This window comes from Vicugna pacos, chromosome 12 (assembly GCF_048564905.1).
Source record: "Vicugna pacos chromosome 12, VicPac4, whole genome shotgun sequence".
In the NCBI taxonomy this organism is placed as follows: domain Eukaryota; kingdom Metazoa; phylum Chordata; class Mammalia; order Artiodactyla; family Camelidae; genus Vicugna; species Vicugna pacos.
The window spans coordinates 15,668,138-15,695,876 of record NC_132998.1 but is presented as its reverse complement, the minus strand read 5'-3'; the positions used below and the strand labels follow the sequence as shown (position 1 = coordinate 15,695,876).

The 27,739-nt window shown below is 41.7% G+C and overlaps 1 protein-coding gene across 2 annotated transcripts in view; it reads left to right on the top strand.

Annotated features, from left to right (window-relative positions):
- Positions 1–27,528, top strand: part of ANO6 (anoctamin 6) — a 187,753-nt gene extending 160,225 nt beyond the window's left edge. For both annotated transcript variants that reach the window (XM_072972942.1, XM_072972943.1), the window contains 7 exons: positions 774–943; positions 1,146–1,243; positions 7,555–7,685; positions 14,167–14,372; positions 18,146–18,348; positions 19,529–19,634; positions 24,327–27,528. In XM_072972942.1, the coding sequence (XP_072829043.1) occupies positions 774–943; positions 1,146–1,243; positions 7,555–7,685; positions 14,167–14,372; positions 18,146–18,348; positions 19,529–19,634; positions 24,327–24,533 (1,121 nt within the window). In that variant the 3' untranslated portion in view covers positions 24,534–27,528. The remainder of the gene's footprint in view (positions 1–773; positions 944–1,145; positions 1,244–7,554; positions 7,686–14,166; positions 14,373–18,145; positions 18,349–19,528; positions 19,635–24,326) is intronic.
- The last annotated feature ends 211 nt before the right edge of the window (positions 27,529–27,739 follow it).

Sequence of the window (27,739 nt, the reverse complement as noted above, 5' to 3'; positions counted from 1 at the left end):
AGTAAATAGTCTCTTTATTGCAAATAAGTGGAAGAGGGTCATGGTTCCAGTGGCAAATGTGTTCCGGCCTTATGGAGAGGACAAGTAATGACATTGTTACGTGTCTTCCCTCCATGCTGTTCATATTAATATAGCTCCATTCTCATCAGCTGTGGCTTTTATAATAAATGTTTCTTCTCTCTGGCTTGTATCCCAGGCAGCAGCTTAGTGGCCCAAGTTAAGTGCTTCCCACATGCTGCATGTGGCTGGGTCGTTCTCCAAAAGGTCTGCTCAGCGGTCATCTTCTGAAAATGTTAAGACCGATTTAAACTCGAAACCAGGAGGATGACCCATTTTGTCTTCCCCGAATGCTTCTAGCAAGTTGCCCCCTGTTTTGTTTTGTTTTCTTGAACAGTCCTACCTTATTGCCATTCAGGGGGACAAGAGAATATCATTTAGCAGGATGTTCAAAAGTAATTTTCTGTCAGCTTATACCTGAGAGAAGACAGTTCTTGCCCATTGGATACTATTGTGCTTATAAATTCTAAGGAACGGCTGACTATTTTTTTGTCTTGTGGGATATGGTGTTCATGGTGGGGAGAAACTCTTACAACAGTGTGTACACTTGGAATTAACAAAGTAGCTATGTTAAGGAATTCAAAACAGCTTAAATGGAAACAGTGTGAATTGTATTTTTGTTTTTTACCATGTTAACCATGTATCGGTGGCTTTGATTAGGGTCTTAAAGCTGGTTAGTGTTTTACAGTCTTAACTTTGCTTCATTCTAACTACAGAGCTCCCAAGGACCCAGACTGACTATGAGAACAGCCTGACCATGAAGATGTTCCTATTCCAGTTTGTCAACTACTACTCTTCGTGTTTCTACATCGCGTTCTTTAAGGGCAAATTTGTGGGTTATCCGGGAGATCCGGTGTATTGGCTGGGAAAATACAGAAATGAAGAGGTGTGCATACAGTATTGTGTTCTGTTGATAGTCTAAGCTGTTTCATGTTTTCTCTCAGTTGTCCAATAAAAAGGGTCTTCATTGTCTATTCCCTAGGGATTATTTTTTAGCCTAAACAAGATTATCAGAAAAAATAAAATGAATGACTTTATTTCATGTGAGACCTACCTAAAATTTAAATGAGATTTTTTTAATATTCCAGTGTGACCCAGGTGGCTGTCTCCTTGAACTGACGACACAGCTGACAATAATCATGGGAGGAAAAGCAATCTGGAACAACATACAAGAGGTGTTACTTCCGTGAGTACTGAGTCGTGTGATCGTGGGGTGAGAGCGGCCCACCCAGCCAAGTCATTTCCCTGCGTGGTCCACGTAGCTGCGTGCCCATCTCTAAAACAGGGGACACTCTGCTTATTAAAGGTCTCCAGATGAGATGATCCAGCCAACAGTGTAAACATACCCAGTGTTTCACAGTTATGTTTAAAAACTTCCCCCTTTATATTTGACTTAAATCCCCAACTGCTGCAGTTAATGCTTATTGCTCATTGGTGGCTGATCAGAGCCCTTTGGGAGATGGCCCTTGTTGGGGCCATGAACTAAGTTTTTCCACAACTTCCCACAGCTTTCTCCTCCTTTTAAACATGCATTTAAAAATCAGTAATAGGAATCTGTTGAGTGCCTAGTATGTGCCAGTCACTGTATTAAGTGCTATACGTGTGTGTGTGTGTAATTTAAGCATCCAAACAATCCTTATTCTTGTCCCCCTTTTGCAGATGAATATTCTGTGGCTTAAAGAGGGTAAATGATTTGCCCAAGCTCGTATTGCCAATAAGAGGCCACTGTGGGACTCAGATGTAAGACCCCATCTCTCTGAACCCATGTGCTTCTAAGGACAGAGGCTCTCTTGGGGTCCTAAGGTGCAGGGTTACATAACATTTTAAGAGACAGTTGTCTAAAATAATAACTACAGAGGTTTTGACTTACTGTTCTCTTCCTAAAAATGAGAAAAACAGATGTTTGCTAAGGTCACACTGTCCTTTTAATTCCACATAAGCCCAATCCCATATCAAAGTGGACAGTCCAATGTTATCTGCAGTTTCTGTGCATTTCAAGCAGCTTACTGTATTCGTTTTCTATTGCTGCTGTAACAAACATCCCGAAACGTTACGGTAGTGGGAAGAAAAAAGGAAAAGTCCCCACCAAACAAGACAAATTTAATCTCTTATGGTTCTGGAACTCAGAAGTCTGCTGAAGTCAAGGTGTTGGCAGGGCTGTTTCTTTATGAAGGCCCCGGGGTAATCTGTATCTTTGCCTCTTCTGGCTCCTAGAGGCAACCTGCGTCTCTTGGCCTGTGACCTCTTTTCTGCCTCTCAAGGTCAGCAAGGTTGTGTGCCTCTGACTCTTATTCTGTGGTCACGTCTCCTCTCACTCCTCTCCCCTCTTCTGCCTCCCTCTTCCTCCTCTAACGACCCTGGTGATTACACTGGGCCCACCTGGATAATCCAGCTCGTGTCTCTTAGAGTCGGCTGGTTAGCAACCTTAGTCCCCCTTTGCCAGGGAACCTAACATCTTCATATGTTCTGGGGATTAGGGCATGGACATCTTTAGGGGGAACCATTTTCTGCCTACCACGCTAACCTTTTTAAGGTAATTGCTGGCTCTGAGTTTCTATTCTCACAAAGCTGTTAAATCTCTCTTCTTGTCTTGCCTTCCACACCAGCATTCTGCTCCTGGCCAACCTGAACGCAGAGCACAGCCCTCTCCGTGGTGTCCCCCAAAGCCACTCACACAAGCAGGCCTTACTGATGTTCGGGGCATGGAGGAGAAACTCAAACATCTTGAACTGTAAAATAAAAAAACCCTCCATTTTAAAGTCTTTGGTGCCACTATAAACCTGGGAATTTCTTTTTTTTTTTTACTTCTTTTTTTATATTTTTAAACTATTTTTAACTTTTTTATTTTTTTAAACTTTTTGAACTTTTTTTTCCTTATCACCCTTCATTGTAGGCTCCAGAGTCCTGCGATTCTGCCCACCACATCCAACTTCCCTTTGTTTCTCCTCCCTTCCCTAACCTTTCTTCTGTCTCCCTCATTACCAAGTTTCTGCCCATTCTCTTTATAGAGCAGTTAAATTCTTTCTTTCTTTCTTTTTCTTTCTTTCTGTTTCTGCAAACACCTTTGGGTGTCAGTGTGTCCCTCCACATTTCTTCACAAGGGCTCCATCTTCCAGCTTCAGTATGAATTATCGGGGTCTGTCTCTAAACAATGATGTCTCCCTTGTCCCCCAGCTCACCACCCCCCCCCCCCCCGCAAAAAAACAAAGATTGTGATCTTGGCTGTGAAATGAATCTTTTTTTGCCCTACTGTGCAGTAGACAACCCTTACCCTGAGCTCACAGTCAGATTTTTCCAGAGGACTAAAAGTAGGTCGTGTGCAAATAATACTGTTTCTATGTGAAAAGAAATAGATCAGATGGAGGAAATACTTAACTCAGATTACTCAGAAGCATTTCCTGAAGGAAACAGGTTAATTATTTAACACTAAATTTTGATGACTCTGGTTGTCAGTGAGCTATTTTAACCAATTAAGGAGGATATATTTCCTAAATTGGCCCTGAGAAATTCATGTGAAATGAAACTTGCTCACATGAAATAGTTTAAAGTAAAGGATATATTATAGTATCTGTGGTCTGTTTATACCTTCACTTAAGTAAGCACATTGTTGTAGGTTCCAGTGAGCTGGATTTTGCCTCCATATGTTTCTGCTGGGGCCTAAAATATTTAGGGAGTATGTTTTGAATTATGTTTCCCTTGTTTGAAAACCAGGAATGCTGAATGTTAGCCAAGTTCGAGGGTGGCCTGTGTTCTCATCACTGCCTCTTCTCTTTGTATAAGGTGCCAGTTTCCTTCTTACTTTTTCATATAAAATCCTGACATACCAAAGATCTGTCAGTCACTCTTGCTACCCCAAAACTACACCTGTCCTCAAAAATACAAAGGAAGGGAAAAGAAAGCTTATCAAAGTCAGCGACTATTTTCATGCCATTTAAATATGTCCAAAGGAACATGAAATGAATTTCACCATAAACTCACCTGCCTCCACCCCTCAATTCCACATGGGGTCCTTGACTAGGATTCGGGGGGCAATGAAGGACAGTGACGCTGTGATCCAGGCTCCCTCTGGGGTCTCTCCAGCACTTGGATCGGCACCTGGTACTTAGTAGGTGCTCCGTCCGAGCCAGCTGAGTGAATGAGTGACTCACAGGCATCGAATGTGTGACGTTAGTAAATTAATAGCATTGTTTGTTGGACTCAGAATAAGCTCAGAGCCCTGTGGGCCTTCCCGGCCTCACATACTATTTTGATACTGGGGCCATTTCTGGGAATTTTATTCTGCACTTGACAAAAGGCTAATACAATTTCAGGGTTAAGCAACTTGCCCTGGAGAAATTTTATGATGAAATGTTAAGAAAAATAGTTAAATGTCCAGAATGCCATAGCATTGTCCTTTGGTGTTTAGATAATGTATGGCTGTAATTTTCTTCCTTTATTATATTTTCTGCATTTTCCACAATGGGTATCACTACTTATATAATAAGAAGAGGCAAATGCTTAAAAGAGAAAATCTCTCTTCTCCAGATATGATTTGGTTAGAGGATGAGTCAGAGACATATAATGCGAGAAATCTTAAATACAGGTGTCCCTCGCCCACTGTTTAAATTCAGGAACAGGAAACTCAGGAATGAAATAGATTCAGAGAATCAAGGATACTTGTATTCAAGATTAGCAAAAGGGAATGTCCTCAGCAGAAATGGTGATTATCTATAGTATAGAGATTAAATGTGATAGTGAAGGTACAAAGACAAAATGAGGTATGGAGCACACGGTAAGTACTGAGTAAAAGGCAATTTATTGTGTTTATGCTAATATGTGTGGTCAATTCCCAAGCAAATGATTTTGTAACCCCTGCTAGAGGGAGAACGCTTCCAGTCTCGGCCAGGGGAGGAAGGATCCAGTGTCTGTATTTTCTTTGAAAGGTCTATAGGTGAGTCTCATGTGCAAATTAATATCCCTGCAAGAGAACCATAATCCATCAGAAAACCCAAAAGACCGAGGACAGTGATGGGTAGACGACAACCCAAGATATTCTGCCATAGATGAGTGGTCCCACTCAGCAAGACTGGACAAGAGGCTCAGAGTCTGAGCTCAGGAAAACAAACCAGTCGGGACTTCTAATACGACCTAATACTGTCGGCGGGGGAGGGCAGTTCAGTACAAGGAGGAAGCGCCAGATGAGTTAGCCGTGTAAGCCAGGATGGAAGTTTCATCCTGAATCCAAACCATGATGGACTTGGGTCCCCGATAGTAAAAGACCTGCTTCTCTGGGGCGTGGAGAGGATTCCACAAGAGGCTGAGGCAAGAAGTGTGAGGCAGAGCAAAAAGTCAACCAGGAGACTCCAGAGTTTGGGCGCCATGAAGGGTGATGGACAAGTGTGGCCCTCAGGGCCCCTGAAATGTGTGTCAAGCTGCGGGTTTCTGGCCAAACCTCAGACTTGAATAGTTACAGGAATATATGTGTATATTCCTTTATATATTCCTATATATTCCTTTATCCTATATACATACTCCTTTTCATATTCTTTTTCATTTATATAGGCCATTACAAGGTACTGAATGTAGTTCCCTGTGCTATACAGTAGGACCTTGCTGTTTGATGCAAAAATTTTCTAAACAAAGTATTTGCAAACTAAATCTAGCCATATGTATGACAGAGTTGAGTTTATCTCAGGAATTAAATGTGGTTTTGGTCTCCTGGATCTCTTTATCAATTTATCGTAGGTAAAAAGCCTGCAGACCCCTTCTCAGAAAAATGTCTTAAAATCACAAAATTTAGAGGGTAAAAAAGGAAGATAATTGTACTGAGAAGCAGATATCAAAATATAGAAATGGAAATTTGTGATAGAGTAACATCTGAATTACAGGAAGAACATGTTAAATTAGAGGATCCAGTGGTGGGTCTACTAACTACCAAAATTTTGCCTCAGCAGTAAGTGTAAATCATCTTTTGAGATTTGCAACAGTTGCATTTTGAACATAACTGAAGTCAAATAATGAATAAGCCATGAAGTGTGGATTCAGATTCAACGGTGTCTTGAGTCCGTATCCCCCGCCACTTCCCAGAGCCCCCTGCTCTTCCCCTACTGTCAATGAAAGAAGTGGGGAAAGTGGTGAAGCCAAGGGCATGTTCCGTTGCAGAAAAATCTCCCCACAGCGAACCTGGGGGCATAGTCAGCAAACAGTTAACGCTGAGATCAGAGGCAGCAGGAAGCCAGCAGGGTCAGCTGTTTACAAGTCACAGCTTATACTCTGTGTGTGTCTGTGTGTGTATGTATACACACATGTGTGCTCAGTGTATACACTTGCCTTTCATGTGAAGCCTCCTCACTGTCCAAATTTGAAATCCATACACATGTGCGGTGCAATCAGCCATAGCTCAGCCGATGCTAAGTTGTTTGTTGTTGCTCTGCCTCTTCTGCTGAACTCCGCGAGGCAACCACGCGCCAGCTGTTGCTTTCGGGGACAACAGCTCTGTAGGCTACAGGTGCGCGCCTTGTTTCACTGCCAACTCCAATTTCTTTTTAGGACAAACTGCCATTCGAAAAAGGGGGAAGCATTCACTTGGCCCCCAAGCCTCTGAGAGAGGAAAAAAGATAACCTAAGAGACTCCTGACAGCTGTGTGGGACAGCATCCAGGAGGGGCAGAGCGTGGGGCTGCGAGTCGAGGCTGTGTTTCCTCCAAGCTCTGCGCTGACTTCGAGGGGGCGCATCACTTCTTTGGCCCTTGATTTGTTCAGCTTAACTTAGGGGCTTGGACCTGTTTGATCCAATGTCAAGAGTATCACCTTTCTGCTCAGTGACCCTCCATGGCTCCCTACTTCCTTACGAGGGAACAACACCCATATCCTCATTGCAGTCTCTTAGGCTTCACCCCCAAAACCACGAAACTTATTTCCTCTTCGCTCTGGACCACACCTGCCTACGTGCTGTCTGTCCAGCGTGAGGGGCCTCCAGGCCTGTGATCACCGTTCCCTCTCCCCCTCCGTTGCCCACCCCTTTGCCTCCTCCTTTGCCTTATTCGAAGATCACTGCCCTGTCCCCACTCCTCCCTACCACAAGTGCAAACACTCTCCATTCCTCGCCCTGTTTATTTTCCCCCACAGCACTTATCACCAGCTCACGGACCCCGTCTTTCTTTCTTTTATTTTTTCTGATGATTTTCAGACCGGAAAGACCATGTTGAATAGTAGCAGAGAAACGGGGTGGGGGGAGACAATCAAATGAGGGAAAGTATCTTCTAAGAACTAAAATGCCCACCTGAAAAAGAGGTAGGAGATAAAATAACAGTTGTTACAATTTCGATAAACCCAGGTACGTAGTCAGTACTGTTTTTCAGAGTATTTGGGGGTAGGGAGGCAGCAATAAAAAGAAATTCTGCCTGAAAACAAGAAATTAAATTCTTGGGAAGATGATGTGTTCAGCTTGAAATATCAGTAATACTTTTATGACCTTGATCTGATAATACTCTGCTTTATAATTTGGTCTTTCTGGCAGCTGGGTCATGAATCTCATTGGACGGTATCGCACAGTTTCGGGAGCAGAAAAGAACACCCCACGATGGGAACAGGACTACCATCTGCAGCCCATGGGCAAGCTGGGATTATTTTATGAATACCTTGAAATGAGTAAGTCATTAGTGAAGTTTTTGGTGCTATCCATTATACTAGAACATGTTTTAGATCTCAGAAGCATCTGTCATTGAGCCAAATAATTATCCAGCATAGCTAAATGGAGTCCGTTTTTCTCCATTAGATAAAATTATACAATCAGGCTTTCAAATAAGGTGACTGTGTGTATCTCTGTCAATATTTATTTTGTACAAAGCTGAAGATTTACTGCCAAGGAATGAAATGGAATATTCATTGAGGTACGTCTCCACCGTTCATTCTCAGAGCGTTCTGACCATGTTGTCTAAGAATGAACTCAGAACTATTATTAGACGTGACTCAGCTCGGGCTGGAGTCCATGCAGCACAGCTGTTGGCTGATACCCTTCTAAGCAGAGTCATGTGAGCCAGCCAGCCTGTGCAGAAAGCCCGCGGGAGCAGCCTGCCTCGTGGCAGCAAGGGTCACAGGGTCACCCCTTCCACATCTCACACCTGCCTTTGATATTGTCCCTATTTCCTCTGGCCGATGGTTTCTGCCTGGTTCCTTGAGTGACCTCATGGCACATCACTGGCTTGAACTCAGGACGAATTTGCTGGTCTGAAATTAAGGTTGAGCACAGATCCCTTCCTTCTCCAACGTCTTTGTCCATTCCTGTACTATCTGCTTGGTCTCTCTTTCTCTTCGGTTGAACTTGTTTTTGAGCTTTCGGTTGCCTTTAAATGGATGCATCTCAAAATAAATTTCCATAGTAAACGTCATCTTTTCTATTATGCATGGCACGCTCTTATCTACCAGAAGGCTAACAATGTACGTGTTTTGTATCTGTGCCCTTTCAGCTCACCATTGCCTTGAATTACAGTTTTTTTTAAGCTTGGGAGAACAGGAGAGGATTTTGGTTGACAGGCTTTGCATTTATGCATAGGGGTTCCTGTTTGCAAAGACACCCCTTTGTGCTCCCTGTTTATAAGTCTGCAGATAGAGGGAGGTTTTGTTTGTTTTATTATTAAATCACATTCTATATATAAAATAATTGCTTTTAAAAATATACATTATACATGGAAACGCATCTGCTTCCTTCAGTGAGTGAAAGGTTCATCTTGCAGCGTCTTCAGTCAACAATGCCTTGCAGCCTGGAGTCTGATTTGAATTTCATTTTTTGCTTTTGTTAGGTTCCATTAAGGGTGTAGAAGCTATTTGTTTATTCTGCTGATTTTCAAAAGGACTGTAAGCCAATGACCTGTTTTTCCAAAATGAGTCATAATTGTAAATATTTCTTATTGGACCGATTATCAGCATTAATAATAACAACATTCTGGAGACAGAATATCATTTGTTATCTTAACACACACACAAAAAAAGAGCCTTGGAAAAAAGTTATTGTTCTGTAGTTAGTCAAATAAAGGGCATTGAAAGGAAGTTGTATGCTTTGGGGAGAAACTGATAGGACTTTTGGAACTTCAGAGTCTCATGAAAATAATTACCAATTAAGAAATCAGCCTCCCCCTACCCTGCAAGAAAGGATGGAATAACAGCTATTATAGAGACATTTTTCAGGTTTATTAAATTGTTTTCCTATTATCTAAATAATTGCTAATGAACTAGAAAAATTAATCAGTTTCTGAGTTATTCTGTATTCAACACCAGAGTGAAACTTATTTTTTGCTCTTTTGGTTCGTGGGAGATAGAATTTCCAAGTGCTTTCTGAATTATTTTTGTTCCTCTAAAATAGAGTGCCTTTGGTGGTGATCTCCTGACCACAGCTTCCTCCTTCCAATTTTCCCCATAATCATTAATGACACCCCTGCCTGCCTTTTTAGTTATACCTCTCAGCTATTGAAGGGGAACACTTTGGACAGATGAACCCAGGAGCCCTCCACCCTTGCTGAGTTAGGCCTCGCACCCAGCCACCAGCCCTGGTCTCCTCCTCTGCCTGGAGGGATTCCTGCCAAGCCTCAGCAGGAACCCTCCACTTTTTACCCAGATTTTCTGCTCTCCTCTCTAGGCATTAATCGCACTTGACTCCTGTCTTGATGGTGTGTGATTCTGTCCCTGTGTCCATTGTGCTCCCTGGCTAGACTTGATCCTGTTGGAGACAGTAGTCAGGCCTTTGCATCTTCCAGCCCTGGTCCAAAGCACCACTGCCTGGACCCTAGTCCTCATACACGTTTAAGTGACTTGTGCTTGGAGATTTAACACACACATACAACTGTGAGCTGAGTTTATGGTAACACTGCCTCCATGGCCCCCACCAAGTTCCATATGGCATATGTTTTTTTTGAGTGAAATTCCTTTTTTATTTTTTAATGAATTCCCCACCATCCTTTGAGATTAGAGTAACCCTGGGGGTATTAACCAAAATTGCTTCCCCCCAGCTCCACCAGCGAATGATCCTGACTTCTGAGAACTCAGACATGGGACATAAGAGAAATAGTCTGTCAGCCTTAAAATCTGGAAGCCATAAGATACCGTTTTGTACTTAGAGCACTCACTACACAGCGCAAACACCAGTCTCTCGAGAATTTGGCGGTGCCTTCCCCGTGGGCTGGTGCCCTAAGTGAAATGCAGTGAGTGATGAAGTGAGCCCCCTTTGTCTCTGGTACTGCCTCTTCCACCCTTGCTGAGTTCACTTGATCTTCGCTTCATGTAATATTTTCTCCATTTAATTTTCTCCAGTTAATATCAATTGTTCTTCAGCATCTCCTTGCACCCACCCCCTTCATTCCGTCTCTCTCCAGTGCTGCCCCCCCCACGCTCTCCAGGACCAGGCCTGTCTCCCCCACACCCTCACCTCTGCTCTGCGTCTGCCCACCACCTGCACTGACGTTTCCTCGTCTCTGCAGGATGAACCTTCCAAAATGGCAGCTGAGTAACTGGGGAGGGTGTGTAGTCCTCTCATCTCTGTACTCATTCAACCATCCATCCATCCATCCAACAAACACTGAGCACCTGGTGTGCCAAACACTGTATCAATTGCTGGGGAGACTCGAGACAGGTAAGACTTGGTGTCTGCATGCACCAGGCCAGCTGAAGGATGGTGAGTAGTTGGTGGTACTATAAGCATGTGAACACAAATGAGACTTCCTAGAGCTGGAGATATTTGAACTGGATTTTGTAAGGTGAATGGAAGTTAGCTCTCTAACGTGTGGTGGAGGGAATGAATGCTTCATGCAAAGAGGTAGAGACATTTAAGAGTACACGGGCGTGAAACAGCTTGGCCAGATTGAAGAATGACAAGTAGGGCTAGAACAAAGGATCCATAGGTGGGAAGATCAGGTACGCAAGGCCTCTGTCATGATGGGTCTTGTGTGCTTAGCCGGGGGACTTGAACTTGCCCTTAAAGAAACAGGGATATATTGGAATATTTGTGAGCAAGAGAATTGCATGATGTTTATGTTGAAATGAGCCGATTATTCCGGAAGCAGAATGGACTATTTTGGGAGGAGGCCTGTATTTGGGGAGAAGAAGATATTTCAGGGGGCCACCCCAGGTAACGTAGACACCAAGTGATGCACGCCTGCAGAGAGGCTGTGGGCATAGGAATGGAGATTCGGGAGACAGACTTGGTAAGTGTTGCAGAGGTGACTGGAATGGCAGGTGAGGCGTAGAGTCGCTGAGCTAACCTTCCGGAGACCGAATCTGCAGGGTGGTATATAAAGAGAGGAAATGGTTCCATGATGGGTATTTTGAGTGTGAGGTGTCTGTGGGACATCTGAGGGGTGATGTCCGTTGTTAGGCTGGATTCACCAGTCGGGAGCTCAGAGGAGCTGCGAGTGAGGCCCCGGGGCGATTCAGGCACGCTAAGCAGAGAAGTGACGATGAGGACCTGGGGAAAAGGGACATGTACAGGGCAAATGGGAGAAGAGAAATCCACCAAGAGAAAGAGGAATAGCAGAACAGCTGGGAGAAAACTAGTGGAGACTCGTGCCAACACAGGGAAGGCTGCAACCTGGCTTAAGAGGGATTTGAACACTGATTAAAAGGAGCATAATGAGAAAGGTGGGTGTGGGGGTCAGAAAAGCAAGAGCTAAAGCCCACCTTTAATTGCCAAGACTGCAGGGAGAAAGAGAAGGAGGACTACACTTAGCCTTTAAAAAACCAGATCTGTGTGTATGCCTAAGTACATACACACTTTTCTCCCTTGGCTGTTTAAAATTATTTAGGTAAAACAAAAATCAAAGGGGAAAACATTCCACAGAGAGGAAAATATTTGGCCATATCAATAGCTACCTGGTGATCAAATAAACAGGGACTGAAAATGTCCACTGGCTTTGGAATACGCAGCCGCCAACAGGGCAACTCCTGTTTGAGTGCCGCAGTGAGGGCCACGGAGGATGTCCAGCTTGGAGCTTTGGCTCAGTCATCGCTGTAGGAACTTCTCCAAGAAACGTGACTTTAAAGGGAAGAAGAAAGTGTAGAATGTATCAGAGAGCAATACAGGGTCATGAGAGAGGGTCAGGCGAGGGTTATTTTTGTTTTTACAGTGAGTGTTTCTGGCCTTGCTGAGTTGATCGGCCTTTGTTGTTGGTCTTGGTTCCAAAAGCTTTTTAGAAAGTTCTTCTCACTTGAAAATCTGAACAGATTAAAATAAACCATGTTGGGGTTTTTCCTGATTTTTTTTAATTAAAAAAATCTATCTGGAATTTATTTTAATGTCAAAAGTGAGGACTCTGTACCAGGTCTTCCAATGATTTAGCTAATTACTCCAATACTTGAATCCACTGATTTGAAGTGTCAGCTTTACAATATTACTAAAATCCTATAAATATCTGCATCTATTCTTGAAATCTATTTCATTCATACTGTCAATGCACTATTTCTGAGCTGTTTCCATGACCATAGATTAATACCTCCTAGAGCTGGTCCTATTTTATCTTTTTTTCAGAATGTCCCTAACACTACGAATTCAGACATCCCTCCTCATTATTTTACTTGTATATTTGTGTATATTTCTGGAAGAACTTTAGGATCACCTTTCAGCTTTTTTTCTTAAATCCATTTGGGATTATTAATTAAATTTGCATTTGAATTCTAAATTTTATTTTGGAAAATAAATTTGCTTCAGTCCCCAAACTTGAGTCTGCTCAATGAAGAGTATGGTGCATCCTACCGTTCATCCAGTCATCATTGTTTTTCTTTGTTAAGTCATTTATCACAACCGTCTTAACATTTTTCACTAACTTTTTCTAAATAGTGTGTGCCTTTGTTGTCATTATAAATGGTGTCTTTTCTGGGTTCTGAACTGGGTTGACTGCTAAGAAAGTCCTAATTTCTGGCTTCTCTTGAAAGAGGATATCCACAGCGTGGGGCTGTTGTTCCAATATGGTGACTGTGAGTGGTGCGTTTCATTAGAATATCCACTTGCCAGTTACTGCACCCCCTCCACGCATTTCTGTTACTTGCCTGGCCCCTGTAGGTGGATGAGTTCATGTAGGGTTAGGTGGGTTATATTGACATCACTGTTCGGTGCCATGCTGCTGACTCTATGGCATCACCAGTTCTGGTCCTTGCCTGTCTGCTTTTCTGCAGCACATCCCTGCCTCTCAGGTCAGAAGCAAACATCAGCTTCTCCTACCCAACCACCCCCTGCACAGTCTTGCCCTTCCTGGCCAGAGTGGTCCCTATCCCTTGGCTGAGCAACAACCCTAAAGGAACTATAAATTTACCTCTCAGCCACTGTCTTAGTTACATCCCTGTACTAGTTTACTTTAAACGCCTTTTAGGTCTCTGGCCTGATCATTTCTAACCCCACCCCGTGGTACAGCTTACCCCACATCTCTGCTGCTCCATCTATAGCAACGCCGTGTAAACTACAGACAAAGAGGTAAGACCCTCTAAGCCGCCACCACAATCTTGACTTCCTGTGACCACACAGACCAACAGTATCAAGATAAAAATTCCTGAAGAAGGATATTTTGCTTATTAATAAGACACTTTAATTGCATACATTTCTGTGACTTGTAATAACTTCACAGACTCTGAATGTGCTGCACTCGCCTTCCCAGGCTCAGGGGAGCGTGCTCACTTGCCTATTTTCAGCATATTTCCAACATTCTCTACGCAGAGCTTTTCCCAAAGGTACATTTCCTATTTCTTTTTAAATTGTTAGATACTTCCACAATATTCCTTTTTTTAATCCTTAATTACAAATCATCTTCCAAGACTGTATTATTTCAACACTGAGAATGAATAACGTGCTTCGAGCATCCCTAGTTTATTAGCAGCAAATAACTATGGTTGGTTAAAGATTTTTAAGTATGTTATTCCCCTTAAGCATATATGTGTGAAAGAAACAGACTGTCATTAGTTGTCTTCCCAGAGATTTTATATTTGTCTTTTGTTTGGATTCTTTCACTGTTGAACATTATTATTGCCATGAATGTCTTTTCTCTTTGGGATTTAGTTCGCCATTTGCCTTTCTCTTTCTTTACAAGAGTAAAGGAATGTGTGTGGTCCTTCCATCCATCCACCGCTCCATGATGTGTGTCCATTCCATTGACAGTTATTCAGTTTGGGTTCGTCACCTTATTTGTGGCCTCTTTTCCACTGGCCCCACTGTTGGCTCTGGTGAACAATATACTGGAAATCAGAGTGGACGCATGGAAACTGACTACCCAGTACAGACGCATGGTGCCAGAAAAAGCGCAGGACATCGGAGCGTGGCAGCCCATCATGCAAGGAATAGCAATTCTGGCTGTGGTGACCAATGTGAGTAAGAAGGCTTCCCGGGGTAAAGACCTTGAAAATTCTAAAAATGCATTTGCGTCGCTTCCTAAGGAAGCCAGTGTTCAGATTGTTTAATATGGGAGGGAGATGCTAATACCATCATCCTTATAAACAACATAGTTGTTATAACTGTAATTGTTACTACTTTTAATGTATTTTCTTTATAATTATTATTTGTCACTTACAAGACCTCTTACAGAGGCAGCTAAGAAGCATGACCATCATACTATTGCTTAAGTGTTAATTCAACAGAAACATGGTAACAGCATTAATAAGTACTAACTCTTTTAATCCTTACATGACTATAAAAGTTATCCAGTAGCGCTTGTATAATGGAGATAGAAATCTATCCACTTAGAGTTTGAAGAACCTAAAACAAGAGCAGTCATTCCACCGTCTCTTACTATATATATATTCCAGACTATCAGTTTAAAGTAGGAACTCCCTGATGATGGGGTAGAAACACTTTGTGCATCCCCAGTCATCCGTTACCTTCCTGGTCCCCTGGGGCAGAGGCTCTTCCAGGAGGTGGTCCCGTCTCTCCTCCCCACCCCACTGTTGGTCATTAGCTAAGCATCCTCATGCCCTGCGTGTGTCTGAGCTGTGAGGGAACAGAACTCACTGTTTACAACCTGTAATGATCATGGACCAGTCTGAACATCCTCCCTCCTTCCCTGCCCTCATAGTGCAGCAGGGAGCTCAGCCAGAGCTATTTCCTCCCTTACTTCACTGCCAGTTTCACTCCCGGGTCACAGTCCCCAACAAAAGGCTCTCCCAGTTTGAATTTCTTAATCAAGTCACACTGGCCCTGAGTCCCTGGCCTTTTCCCACGAGTACTCGTACAAACAGAACAGAGTCCGGCAGTGGCTGTGGGCCAGGCTCCTGGGTGAGGGGACGTGCTGGGCACTTCCCAGCTGCATGATCTCGGGCCAGGCTTTAACATTTCAGGGCTTCACTTCATTCTCTGCAAACAGAACAATTCCCTGCCCCATATTTTAAGACTGTTATGTACCACAAAGGGTACTTAAGGAATTCAGTGAGTTAACGCATGGAAGTCACAGAGCCTGGTCCTCAGGGAATGTTAGTTACCGTCTTTAACACTGGCTGCGTAGACTTGGCCAGGTATCAAAGCTAGAGGCACAAGAACTTGACAATGTGTCACTGTCTAGATCACAGTCACAGTTTTACACTGTAACACAAGTTACCTGGGACCACCCAGCTGTCACCCCAACCCAGCCCCCGCCCCAAGAACCCTCAATTTATCTGATTTGCTTGCTATCCCTACTTCTTGGAGGAAGTTGGCAAATCACACACAGAAAATGACTGCTAGGTTATGTCCGTTTCCACTGACTCAAATCACCCTACTTTCAGTATCCACTGTGCTGCAAAACATAGACTGATGTTCAGAAATGACAGTGAGGCCTTTCCAGTTCCATAGTCAGTAAAGTATGAATCTGTCATGTTCAATATGCTATACGACACTAAGCAAGGCAGGAAAGCGGGCTCCTGCGCTTTCAGAAAATTTTTAGCAACGAGGTTTGAAACTAAAAGGGTTTTTGTTTGACCTTCAGCTAACCAGAAAATTCAATTGACTCCTACTCCCCATTACTCAAGCGTCCTGGCTTGATCGTGTTAGGCACCTTTTCCTCATCTCCCCAGCACGGCTTTGCTCCATCAGCACAGATGGAGTGCTGGCTGTGTCTCCAAGGCTGCTCCATGTGCACTGGCACGTGTGTGCACACACAGGCACACGTGCACCCACTGATGGGTGCCACTGATTCTTATCCAGTTGTTCTGTCTTATAACTCAGGCATTGGTTTATTACACCCTAGAAAAACCGCTTATTAGAATCATTGATTAAACTATAGACCATCCTTTTGCCCATATTAGGAAGTTACAGCTTACAAGATGCAAGTCCTGTGTGTTTGTATATATGTAATGTAAGTAAGAATTAAGTAAGTGTGTCATCCCCCTCACATACTTAATTTGTGCCTTTCCAATCAAATGTGCAGAGCAAAGGCTAACTGCCCATAACAGGAGAACTTTTAGGAAGAAGGGAACAGCCACCAGGGAGATGACAGGGCATCAAGCAGGAGTTTGGTATAAAATCATTCATTCCAAAGCTGCGCTGGCTCGATAAATAAGCGGAAATGACATTGTGGTATCATGCCAGAGCATCTGCTATTGAAGACCGATTTTAATTTATTTTGATATAAATGGAAAATTGTGTCAGAACAGCATGGGAAATGAAGCACACTGCATCTATCTGTACTCCTGCAGTGTGTCTCAGAGCTGCTCAATTTGGGAGGAAAAGTATCTTGTCAGGAGACAATAGAATCATCTTCCTTGTTGGAATTTTTGTTGCTTCCAGAAGCACATCTGCAGGTGATTCTGCAAAAGGCTAGAGTTGAATTAAATGATAACAGGAAATTTTAATCTATTGAAATCTGGGAAAAGTGAAATATTTTTGCCTTCCACCACCACCAGGCAAGCACGCATACACCCAGAGATTTCACATCAGAGGAAATGACAAAGCTGGTTCTAGTGGGGGGAAATTTTGCAATAGAAAAGCCCCTTAGTTGTTTTTCTTGCTTTGCCTGAGATCTTGTTTGTTGGCTTGTGGTCTCACAGTGTCTAAACCATATGTTCAGATGAAGACTATTAAAATCATGTGCAGAGAACATGTCTGTTCTTCTGCTTCAAAAAATGACTGAAACATTTAGCTTTGTTTATTCCCATAGAATTCGGATTGAAGTCTGTTCTCGACTTTCTCCTTCCTTCAACCCAATTTTTTTTTACTGGAGAGTTTAAAGTGCAAATTAAAGAACTTTGGAGAAAATTCATGTAATTCATAAGAGCTTCACATCCAAATTTAAGACTGACAATCCAGGAACACACTAAACTTTGTTAGTTAATAATTTATAATGTTTTTAACTTTATCCATGTAATCTTTTGGAAGTTGAGAGGCTTAGACACTAGATCTCACAAAATAGGTATCATTGCTTGACTGTGTGGATGGATCAATCCCAGTACAGCTTCCTGCTACTACATTTTATTAAAAGTAATAAAGAATTCTTGCTAATACAGGAGCAGACAGAAGCATATACTGAGTGTTTAAAATAAACCAGACTATGGGTTGACTTATCTAAACAAGTCAAGATTGTACAGGGAAAAAGTATGAATCTGAAGGAAAATATATTTTATGTAATTAATATTCTATTTTTAAGAAGCAAATGATAAAAAGCAGTTTTTAAATCAGTCATTTATCGACAAAGGAATTCTGTAAAGCCAACTTATTTTAGTAAGCGTTACATATTCTATATTCTTAAAGATTAAGTTATATCAAATAGATCTCCAAGGTTGATTGCTTTTCATTATATTCTAATTTTTGAAAATGAAGTTAATACATGCAAGCAGCTCTTGAGTTATCCACAGTACCCTAGTCTACAATTATGCTTACTGTACTTAACAGACATAATAGGCAAGGATCAGGCCCTTGCTTTTGAACTGCCACTGGACTTCTGGATATTCCCTTAGGTTAAAGACCAAAAGCAAAGTAACTATTCTACTTCAAAGCAGCTGCTCAAAGATTTTAAGACATTCACTATCTATATCCATTTGACAAGAAAGAATTAAGGTTTCTGAATCTTTAAAAAAAAAATCTACTGCTGAAAATGTAATTCTGGCATGTCTGTTAACCATAACTATAAAGGCTCTAAATTAACGCTCCGTTTACTGTTTTCCTCCCGACGTAGGCCATGATCATCGCTTTCACATCAGAAATGATCCCCCGCCTGGTGTATTACTGGTCCTTCTCCGTCCCGCCCTATGGGGACCACCTGAACTACACCATGGAGGGCTACATCAACAACACCCTCTCCTACTTCAACATCGTGGACTTCAAAAACAAAAACAAGGACAACCCATACACTGGGCTTGGTGACCATACCTCGTGCAGGCAAGTTCTGTTTATTGGTGTTTAAAAATGCACCTCATCTTTTATAGGACTTTTGTTGCAATATAATTCTGTTCGGTATCACAACTGCTAGAGGTGGTTTTGTTTTTTTTTTTTCCTAGTTTTCTTTTCAATAAACTTAAAAAAAAGGGTAAGGTATAAAAGTTAGTACAGACTAGGGTTAGAACTTTCAAACCAAACCATAAAGCAACCTTTTAAAATGAGAGTTAAGTGATTACAGGGAGATGGATCCAGGAGAAAACTCTTACTCAGTTGTTATGACTAATGTGTTATTTAAGCACATCCTGATGATCCTGAATGATGACAAACGAGCAGTCACTTAACAAAGCAATACCAGCACAAACAAGGTAAGTACCTCAGCCTAGCCTAGCAGCATTCTCTACAAGTATTCCAAAGCTCTCTGCATTTATTGTAATGGCTGGTAAGATCCATTGTGGATGGTGCACATCAACAAAATTACCAACTGATGAGGTTTGTTGACTACGTGTTTTAGAGGGTTTCTTTTTTTTCTTCCAGTCAGAGTCTTAATCCTAATGGAGGCTTTAAAATTACTGAGTTCATCTCCTCAAAGCCTTCTCTGATTCAAACTCTCCAACAACACAAGTAAGAAAAGTGTTTCCAAGTCACACATAGTGGAGCATCGTCAGAATCCCACACTGCCTCTGCTTACTCTTACTTTACATAATTCTAAAGACTAATTAAACTTCTAAGTCTAATAGGTTACGGGTAGAAAATTAGAGCTATGCTACCTGAAGCACATGACATCTGAACCAAGGAAATTAGGTAAGGAAACTATAAAAAGTAGGTAGGATTCTCTTTGGGGAAGTATAGCCCCACAGCTGAGTGAGCTCTGATGATAGCATTATATAAATACGTTGGTAAGCATGTTTCTGAAAATATGCTCAGTTTTAGTTTTGCTCGAGAAAGCAGGGTTAAAACTCTCAGCCAAAAAAAAACTCAAGATACTTCTTAAATCCATCATTATCCATTATCATCTTCTTCCTCTTGTAAGTTTAATGAAGTGTTACTAGAGTCTTCGTCATCAAACTAAACTCTTGGATAAAATGTGTATGATGTTTGATTTAAAAGAGGTGCATTAAATACAAACTTTTTAACTGATCAAAAAGAATCACCTCCTGATACGCCTCCACTTTGTTTCCAGGTATCGTGATTTCCGGCACCCTCCCGGACACCCACAGGAGTATAAACACAACATCTACTACTGGCATGTGATCGCAGCCAAGCTGGCTTTCATCATTGTCACGGAGGTAGGAAAAGTATCCTCTGAAATAGTTCACAAGGCAGATATACGGGCAGACCTTTTATTAGCTTTAAGTATTGCTGACTCTGACTTAAAATATACAGGATGCTCTTATCTCTTGCTAATAATTATTTTAGGACACTTACTAATCAGATTTGACCTGAGAATACCCATAATGCTCTCAGTAATTAAATGAAGGCTATCTGCTTTAAAAGGTAAAAGCATGTTGTGTACTAGGGGATTCAATTCAATTTAGCATTAATTGAAGGCCTTTTGCGGGGGGAGTATGGAGGGCACTGGGCTGCACACTGGGCTGTGAAGGGGCTTATTCAAGACAAATAAGATGTGATATCTACCCTGAAGAAATTTTATTGCTGTATCAGTTTTATTTGTATTATTTTTTTATTGCACATTCACAGTATACCTTCTTACAATAGTTTTTTATACCCCTACATTTACTAGCTCTGGAAAGTGACTTAAGGCAGCTATAAGTTTGAAATTGATCTAGCCAACTTTGCTTCTTCCACGGACTGAATAACTGATACTAAATTCTGAAACTTCAAAAGCTACTTGATGGATGTGGTCAGTTAGGATTACATTTAGCTGCAGGAAACAGAAAAAACCCACCTATAGTGGCTTAAGCAAATAAGGGCTGATTTTTCTCACATAACAAACTGCATTAGAGGTAGGTGGTGGTTCCTGAATCAGTACCAGCTCCCTGATGTGAGGACCGTATCTCCAACTCTCTCACTGAGTGTCACTTTATGACTGCAGTGTGACTACCACAACTCCAGGTAACAATTATAAGTTCCGGGTGGGCGGAGAAGAAGGAGAAGGTGATGCTAGCCTTATCCGTTCCTATTTGTTAGGAAAGAAAATGTTCTGCCAGAAGCCCCCAGAGCAGACTCACCCACATCTCATTGGCCAGATCTATAGCACTTGGTTCCTCCTAGCAGCAAAGTAGGATGAGATGAGAGGTATTTGGTTTGCTCTGAATAAAATCAAAATCTGTTAGCGAGAAAGGAGTGGGACAGGCTTTGATAATTTTTCTGGTATTTTTTTAACAGCTATAGAAGAAAATAATCATTAGTTCACCACCATAAATGGATTCCTGAAGTGCAGTATCCAATATACCAGCAAGAGTCACTAGTTCATATTCAAGTATCTAGCTGCCAAAATGTTTAGATGTCTCCTTTTGCTATCATGGTGGACTAGATACTGTCAGAGGCCATGTCACTATTTAGAATCAGCTGAAAAGATAAGTTCCTTTGCAGTTTTGAGCTTACTGGAAGGGAAGAGAAATCTACAAAGAGGAAAAAAAGATGATGCGCTAAACTAGAGCAGCAGTGCCCTGAAGTTCAGTGCCGTTACTGGTGTCTCCACCTCAAAGCTCAGGGAGGCCGAGCTGGGGGTCAGCAGTGAGGTGGGACGGCTGAGCTTCAGACTCCTGGGTTCTGCCAGGGGCCCCACAAAGGGCTAGACTTGTCTCAGAGCAGAAGGAAGTGCCTATCTTCTCTAGAGAAAAGTGTCTTCTCAGCTCAAGATAATCAAATATGAGCTTACAATCAAAGATGAACAATGAAAATTAAAAGAATGAGATTCATCCAAAAAAAATGATTTGGACCCTCAATAACTTTGAGTTTCAATTACCAGGTAAGGAATAAACTAACTATATATGAAAATATTTAAAGAAATAAATGACAGTAATGAAATAATAAACTATAAAAAAATTTCACGGCAGTTTTGAAAAATATTTAAATAGAACTTTTAGAAATAAAACTATAGTTTTTGAAAAGAATTAGTATACTGGAAGACAGGTCTGAAAAAAATTACCACTAGCACATCACAGGGAGATACGAAAAGTGACATGGAAGACAGAATGAGGACTAACTTTCAAAAAAAGCAAAAAATGGTTAATGGAAAGGCAGTATCTGAAGAATTATTGACTAAAATTTTTCCAGCATCAGTGAAAGACATCTGTTCACAGAGCAGAAAGCGTAAGTATTAAGCAGAAGCGATAACAAAGAAGTCTGCATTTATATGGACCATGAGGAAAATGCAGCACATCAAAGATAAGATCTTAAAAGTAACCAGAGAAAAAACACAGATGACTGACAAAGAAAATTAAGATTAGAATGAGAGTAGATTTTTTTTAATAGCAACATGGAAGCCAGAAGGGAGGAGTCTGATATCTTTAAAATGATAAGGAAGGTAACAGGAAACCTCAAATTAGAGCAAAACTTTTTGTGTAATTGAAAAAAATCTTTCCACAATGAAAACACCAGGCCAGATGGTTTTCTAGGAGAGTGATAACAAACTTTCTAGAACAAATCATTTCTATCTTATACAAACTCCTCCAGAGATCAGAAAAAGGAAATACCAACTCTTCAGATCCTCAAATCAGGCAAGAATACAAAGAAAAGGACAGTTATAAACCAATCTTACTTATTACATAGATGCAAAGATCTTTCTAAAATGTGCAGAGTGAATCTCGCAATATATTTTCAAAAGATGACACCATACCACACTGGCTTTCTCCCAAAAATGCAACGGTGGTGTAACACAGAAAATCTGCATGTCTATCAGTGTCACCTACCTCAGAAATAGATGGGGGAAAAAACCTCTTTCCTGTATCAGCTTTTGCCTCTTTACTCTAATTTTCATCATTCATACTCACTAATCTCTCTCTCCTCTCCACTCTCACATTACCTAACTTACGCGAAACACTTGACACAGCTGATCATCAAAACTCTTCCTCACTTGGCACCTAAGAAAACACTTTTTTTTTCTTTTGCCTTTCTTCCTGCCTCACTAGGCAGCCCCTTCTTAGTTCCTTCACTAATGATCTGGAGTTCATTCCTTGGTTGCCACCTTCTTTTCTCGATACTCCCAGCCTTGGTGATCTCATGCAGTCTGCAGGCTCTAAGTGTTACCTTACATGATTCACTAATGGGTATCTCCAGAACACCTCTCTTCTGAGCTCAACCCATCAATCCAACTGCATTTGGCTATCTAACAGATACCTCAGACTGACTGCCCTCAATTCCCATATGTTCTTAAATCCACTTCTAATGTTCTCCTCCCTAGCTCCACAGTTACCCCCCCCCAATTATGGCAGCTCCATCTCAGCAGTTGCTCAGGCCAGAATTCTTGGAGTCCTCCTCGTTTTCTCTCCCCAGCTTATCCTAAATGCAGTCCTGTTGGCTTTTCCTTTGCAAATATATCACAAATCTTACCACTTCTTACCAACTCTGCTGCTGTCCTCCAGAATGAGCCACCATCATTTCTTGCCAGAATTAGGGCAACAGTCTCCTAACTGGACCCCCTATTGTCTTCATAGCCCACTCAGAGGAAAAGCCAAAGTCCTTACAGTGACATACACGACCCAACACAATCCGGCCACGCTACCTCCCTGATGTCACTTCTCTCAGCCTTCCTGGAGTACATTCTGCAGGCTTCCACCCTGTGGACTCTGTACGGGCTGTTCCCTACGCCCAGAATGTCTTTCCTCCTGACGTCTGCGTAGCGAACTCCCTCACCTCCTTAAAGTCTTTGCTCAGTGAGGCATATCCAGACTAATCTATATGAAATCAATATAAAATTTACCTCCCACCATAACACTCATGAATAACTGTTACTCTGCTTTACTTAGCTCATAGCACTTTTTTTCCCATAGCTCTTATCACTTCTGAACACTATGTATAATTTGTTTCTCATTATGTTAATTCTATATTATCTCTATCGTCTTGCCAGGTTAGAGATTTTTGAAGTCAATAAATAAAAAGGTTTTCAACCTTATGAGTCTTCAGGAAAATGCAAAGTCAGACCAAAGTGAGAGTCCATTTCATAATCACAATTTTGATTTTAAAAAAATGATGATAATAAGTGCAGACAAGGATGTAGAGCAACTGAAACCGTTACCCACTGCTGATGGGTGTGTAAGCCTGCATGACTGCTTTGGAAAATACTTGGTACCATCTTGTAAAATTGAACATTCATGTAACAGAGGGTCTTGGCCATTCCACTCCTTGTTGCACACTCTTGAGAAACTCCCCCCCAAAATTCTCCAGAATCCAAGTGCAAGAAACATTCCCAGCATCACTGTTTCTAATATAAAAACTAGACACAAACCCAGTACCTCCTGATAGGGGAACAAACAAACCATAGTGTGTTAACACAGTGGAACAGTACACAGAAGTGGTAAGAAATGGACATCGGTTATGCACAATAATGTTGATGAATCTTAGAAACTAATTTCAAGTGAAAAAAGTAATTTTCAAAAGACTGTACTATATAGTCTCATACTACTTTTATAAAGCTCAAATATAGCAAAACTGAACAAGATACTGTTTGGGGATATGGACATATAATAAAAGAAGATGATACATACTCACATGGGTTAGTGTTTATCTTTGGGGAATAGGCCTGGGAATGAGATAGGAAAGCAACACAAAAATATTAAAGCACTGTCAGTGTCATGGTGAGTATATTATAGATATTAGATATCTTCTATGTATCAAATAGTATTCTTAAAACTTACAAGGTAACAAAATGCAGCTCCTTGGCAGAGCCACATCGTGGTGGGAGAGATTGGATGTGTAATGCCCACCACCCTGTCCTGATTTACTGCTACAGTGACCGACAAAAATAAACGGAAGGAACTCAGCGTGTGACTTTCTTTTTTTCTCTCCTTCCTCAGCATATCATCTACTCTGTGAAATTTTTCATTTCGTATGCGATTCCCGATGTCTCGAAAAGCACGAAGAGCAAGATCAAGAGAGAAAAATACCTAACCCAAAAGCTCCTTCATGAGAACCACCTCAAAGATATGACGAAAAATATGGGGGTCATAGCTGAGCGGATGGTAGAAGTGGTGGACAACAATTTACGACCAAAAGTAGACTAAGAGCTTTATGTTCTGAGAAGCACTTTAAAGAATGTAGCTCTGTCCAAATATATTATGAATCACTAATGAGAATGTTTTAAGTTAAATCACTTTGGCAGACATGAGTCTTAACAATGGCCATTTTCATGCAGTTTACTTTTCAGTTTCAGCGAGCGATGCAGGAACTGAAAATGCAAAATTTAGATCAAGAAGGGCATAAAGCTAATCACCTGGAAAACCTGAAATGTTACTTTTTTTTCGATAAATTGGTATTTTTTAGCAACACAGAAAAAAAGTTTCTTCACTTGCTTAAAAGCAGCCCCTACCAAAGCAGAATGGATTTTTTTCCTCCATTGATGACTCAAAGCAGAATGGATTTTTTTCCTCCATTGATGACTTCCATTCCTTTCTGTTCTCAAGCACATGATCTTTTTTACTTTTAGGCAGGGTTTCAGTTCTTCACTTTTGCCAGATCTGTTCCAAAGTTATCTTTCCCTTACAGTACCATCATTAAAGACTAGACATGCTAGCTGTCATGTGATTAAAAACAGCTAATGCAGAATTCAGCTTGAATGCTGTATTAAGTGGCATATAGACTCAAGACTTCACAATATTTAGGTGTATTAACACATCCCTACAGAAAAAGAAACCTCAGGTAATAAGAGGAAATAGTTTCAGTCTTCATCTTGGCCTCTTTCCATCTCAGAGAAAGACTCATAATGGATTGGGATAAAGATAGCAAGGTTCTGAGGCATATTTGTGCTAATTCACAGCGACACCTTTCATCTTCCAGGAGCACTGGTATAATGTCCTGCGCCTACTCAATGTTGACTGCTTTGCAGATCTCCAGGGAATAAGACAACAAAAGCAGGGAAGTTTACAGGTTGGAATAGGATTGTAACTCATACTGATCAGGATAATTACCTCTTCTAAAGGATTTGTAGTTTCTTTCCAAAAATTCTGTATTTATCAACAGTTTGGAAAAGATAAGCGCATCAAGTTCCCACCAGTTGCCCTTTATCCATCGGATCCAGAAAGGAGAGCATTACAAACCACGCGCACCGCTGTGACCAGACAGTGCTGCACATGTCTGGAGAACAGCGTTCAGTGTGACCGTGGAGAGCGCCTTGCCTTTCCGTTGGGATTCTGCATGTCCGTCCGAGTGATCAGCACAGCAGAGCATCTGCTCAGCACACCCTCCCTTCTCTTACTCCCAGCCCAGGAACTTGTTCTAATTGCATGTTTGCACCAGAGGAGAATTCCAGGGAGCGAGAGGGAGAGATGGAATATACCCAGATTATTCCCAATCAAGAAAAGAGACTGGATTGGATTTGAATTTCCAGCCTCCCCTCAAGCTAATCAGGCAATTAAGGGTGAGAAAAGAAAGTGGTTTGGTGACCAACCCTGACGTCAGCTGGAGGTAACTTCCTGCGGAACTCCTGCCCTACCATGCACATCTTGCCCTCGATTTATTCAGCTGGACAGTCTTTACTGCGTGTGACTGGTAACAGGGCAGGACTGGGTACAGGAGAGGGTGTCTGGCGCTGGGCTCTCGCTAGATGGGCTGCCACCCACTGGGATGCTGCTAAATGCCCAGGTGCCACAAGAGCCAAGCCACTTGGAATCCCAGCCGCGGAGAAAAAGGAGGCACTGAATTTTAAGTGAGATTTCCAGGCTTGTAGTAATAGAGTAGCTTAATTCCAGGTCAGAATTCTAAATGCCTGCCAAGAATGTTACAAACAAAAACCCTGAAAATCCCAGTATTTATGTAGGATCCATCAAAACAGTATTCCGGACTTTGGAATTGTCCCAATGGATCAGGGACAGCATTTCACTAACTTTCCTGATAATGGTAAGGATGCGATCAGAGAGTGCTCACGACAGGTCACGTGAGGTCAGGCTGCACAGGGAGCTACAAATGAATTTCTTCCCGATGGGGAGATGTTCCATCCACCACAGCCCAGATGGGTACCACTGTCGCTTCCCCTGCTCACCTGGGATCCTGCTCCTGGAATTGGGGCTGCTGCTTCTCATGTTACCTCTCCTCTTCTCTGACATGTAGGACTATCTGCTAGTGTTGGATCTGCTGTTTCTGGACTCCTAGGAAAGGAAACGTTTTTGCCTTATCTCCTTGTGTATACAATACAACTTTAAAAGAATGGTGCATTTATGTTTTCATAAATCATCCTTCATAAACCGCCTTCATAGTTTAAAATGTGCTTCTGTGGACAGGAGGGAAAAAAATTAACCTCTACATTTTTAAAGATAGTGAATGTGATGTAGAACACTGCCAATAGTCCCCAAATGGCCAGGTTGTGGCGGGGACCCAGGGCACCTGTGGCACTGACAGTGTTCACATAAGTCTATTGCTGACTTGTCGGTGGTGAGGAAGTGGGGCTGTCTGCAGGCACTTGTGGGCTGGATCAGTAAATGGGAGCAGAGGCTGCACCCTGGAAAACTGGCTGGGTGAGATGGGTGACCGCTGAAAGGAAAATCTGGCCCTAGACCTGCCTGGTGTTAACCACTAGAGAAATTTTAGTTTTGATCCTTTTGTGATGCCTGTGAATTTTAACGGATTGAAGCATCAGACCAAAATACTCAGGGGATCTTCCTTTAAATATCCCACAGATATTTTAGTTATGTCACTAGGAAGGGAAAGATTTTGTTTTTGTTTGGAAACTAAACAAGACCATCTTGTAAACTGTTTTGTCACCCAAAGCCTTCTCCTCGAATTGCACGTGCATCTTGAATTTCAGAAAACATTCGTTCACAATTGGGGGAGCCGAATGGGCTCTGTTGTTGAAACACTTGTTATACTATTTCTCGCATTCATATTATAAGATGTTTGAAAAGGTAAAATGTGTGAGCGGCTTAACGAAAACACAACTGAAATATTTATGATGCTTTTCATACACTGTGGCATAAGATGTAAAGTTTGTAATATTTTGCAAGTTTCTGTGCATTTTAATATTCTTTTATAGTTATGAGCATTTTAATAAATTCATTTTAAAAAATACTATGGTTGGATTTGTAATTGTCTTAATTTTTTTTAGGAAAGAACAAATGTGTATCTGCTATTTACCAATTATGTGTCACTCAGATAACAGATGTGCACTTTTATGTGGATTAGATCTGAAAGTTTTCATAGCCTGCATTATGTTGAAACATGTATTTTCTGGGGAAAATTGGGGACAGAGTTTCAGCCAGGGCTGCTGCCTACAGTTGCT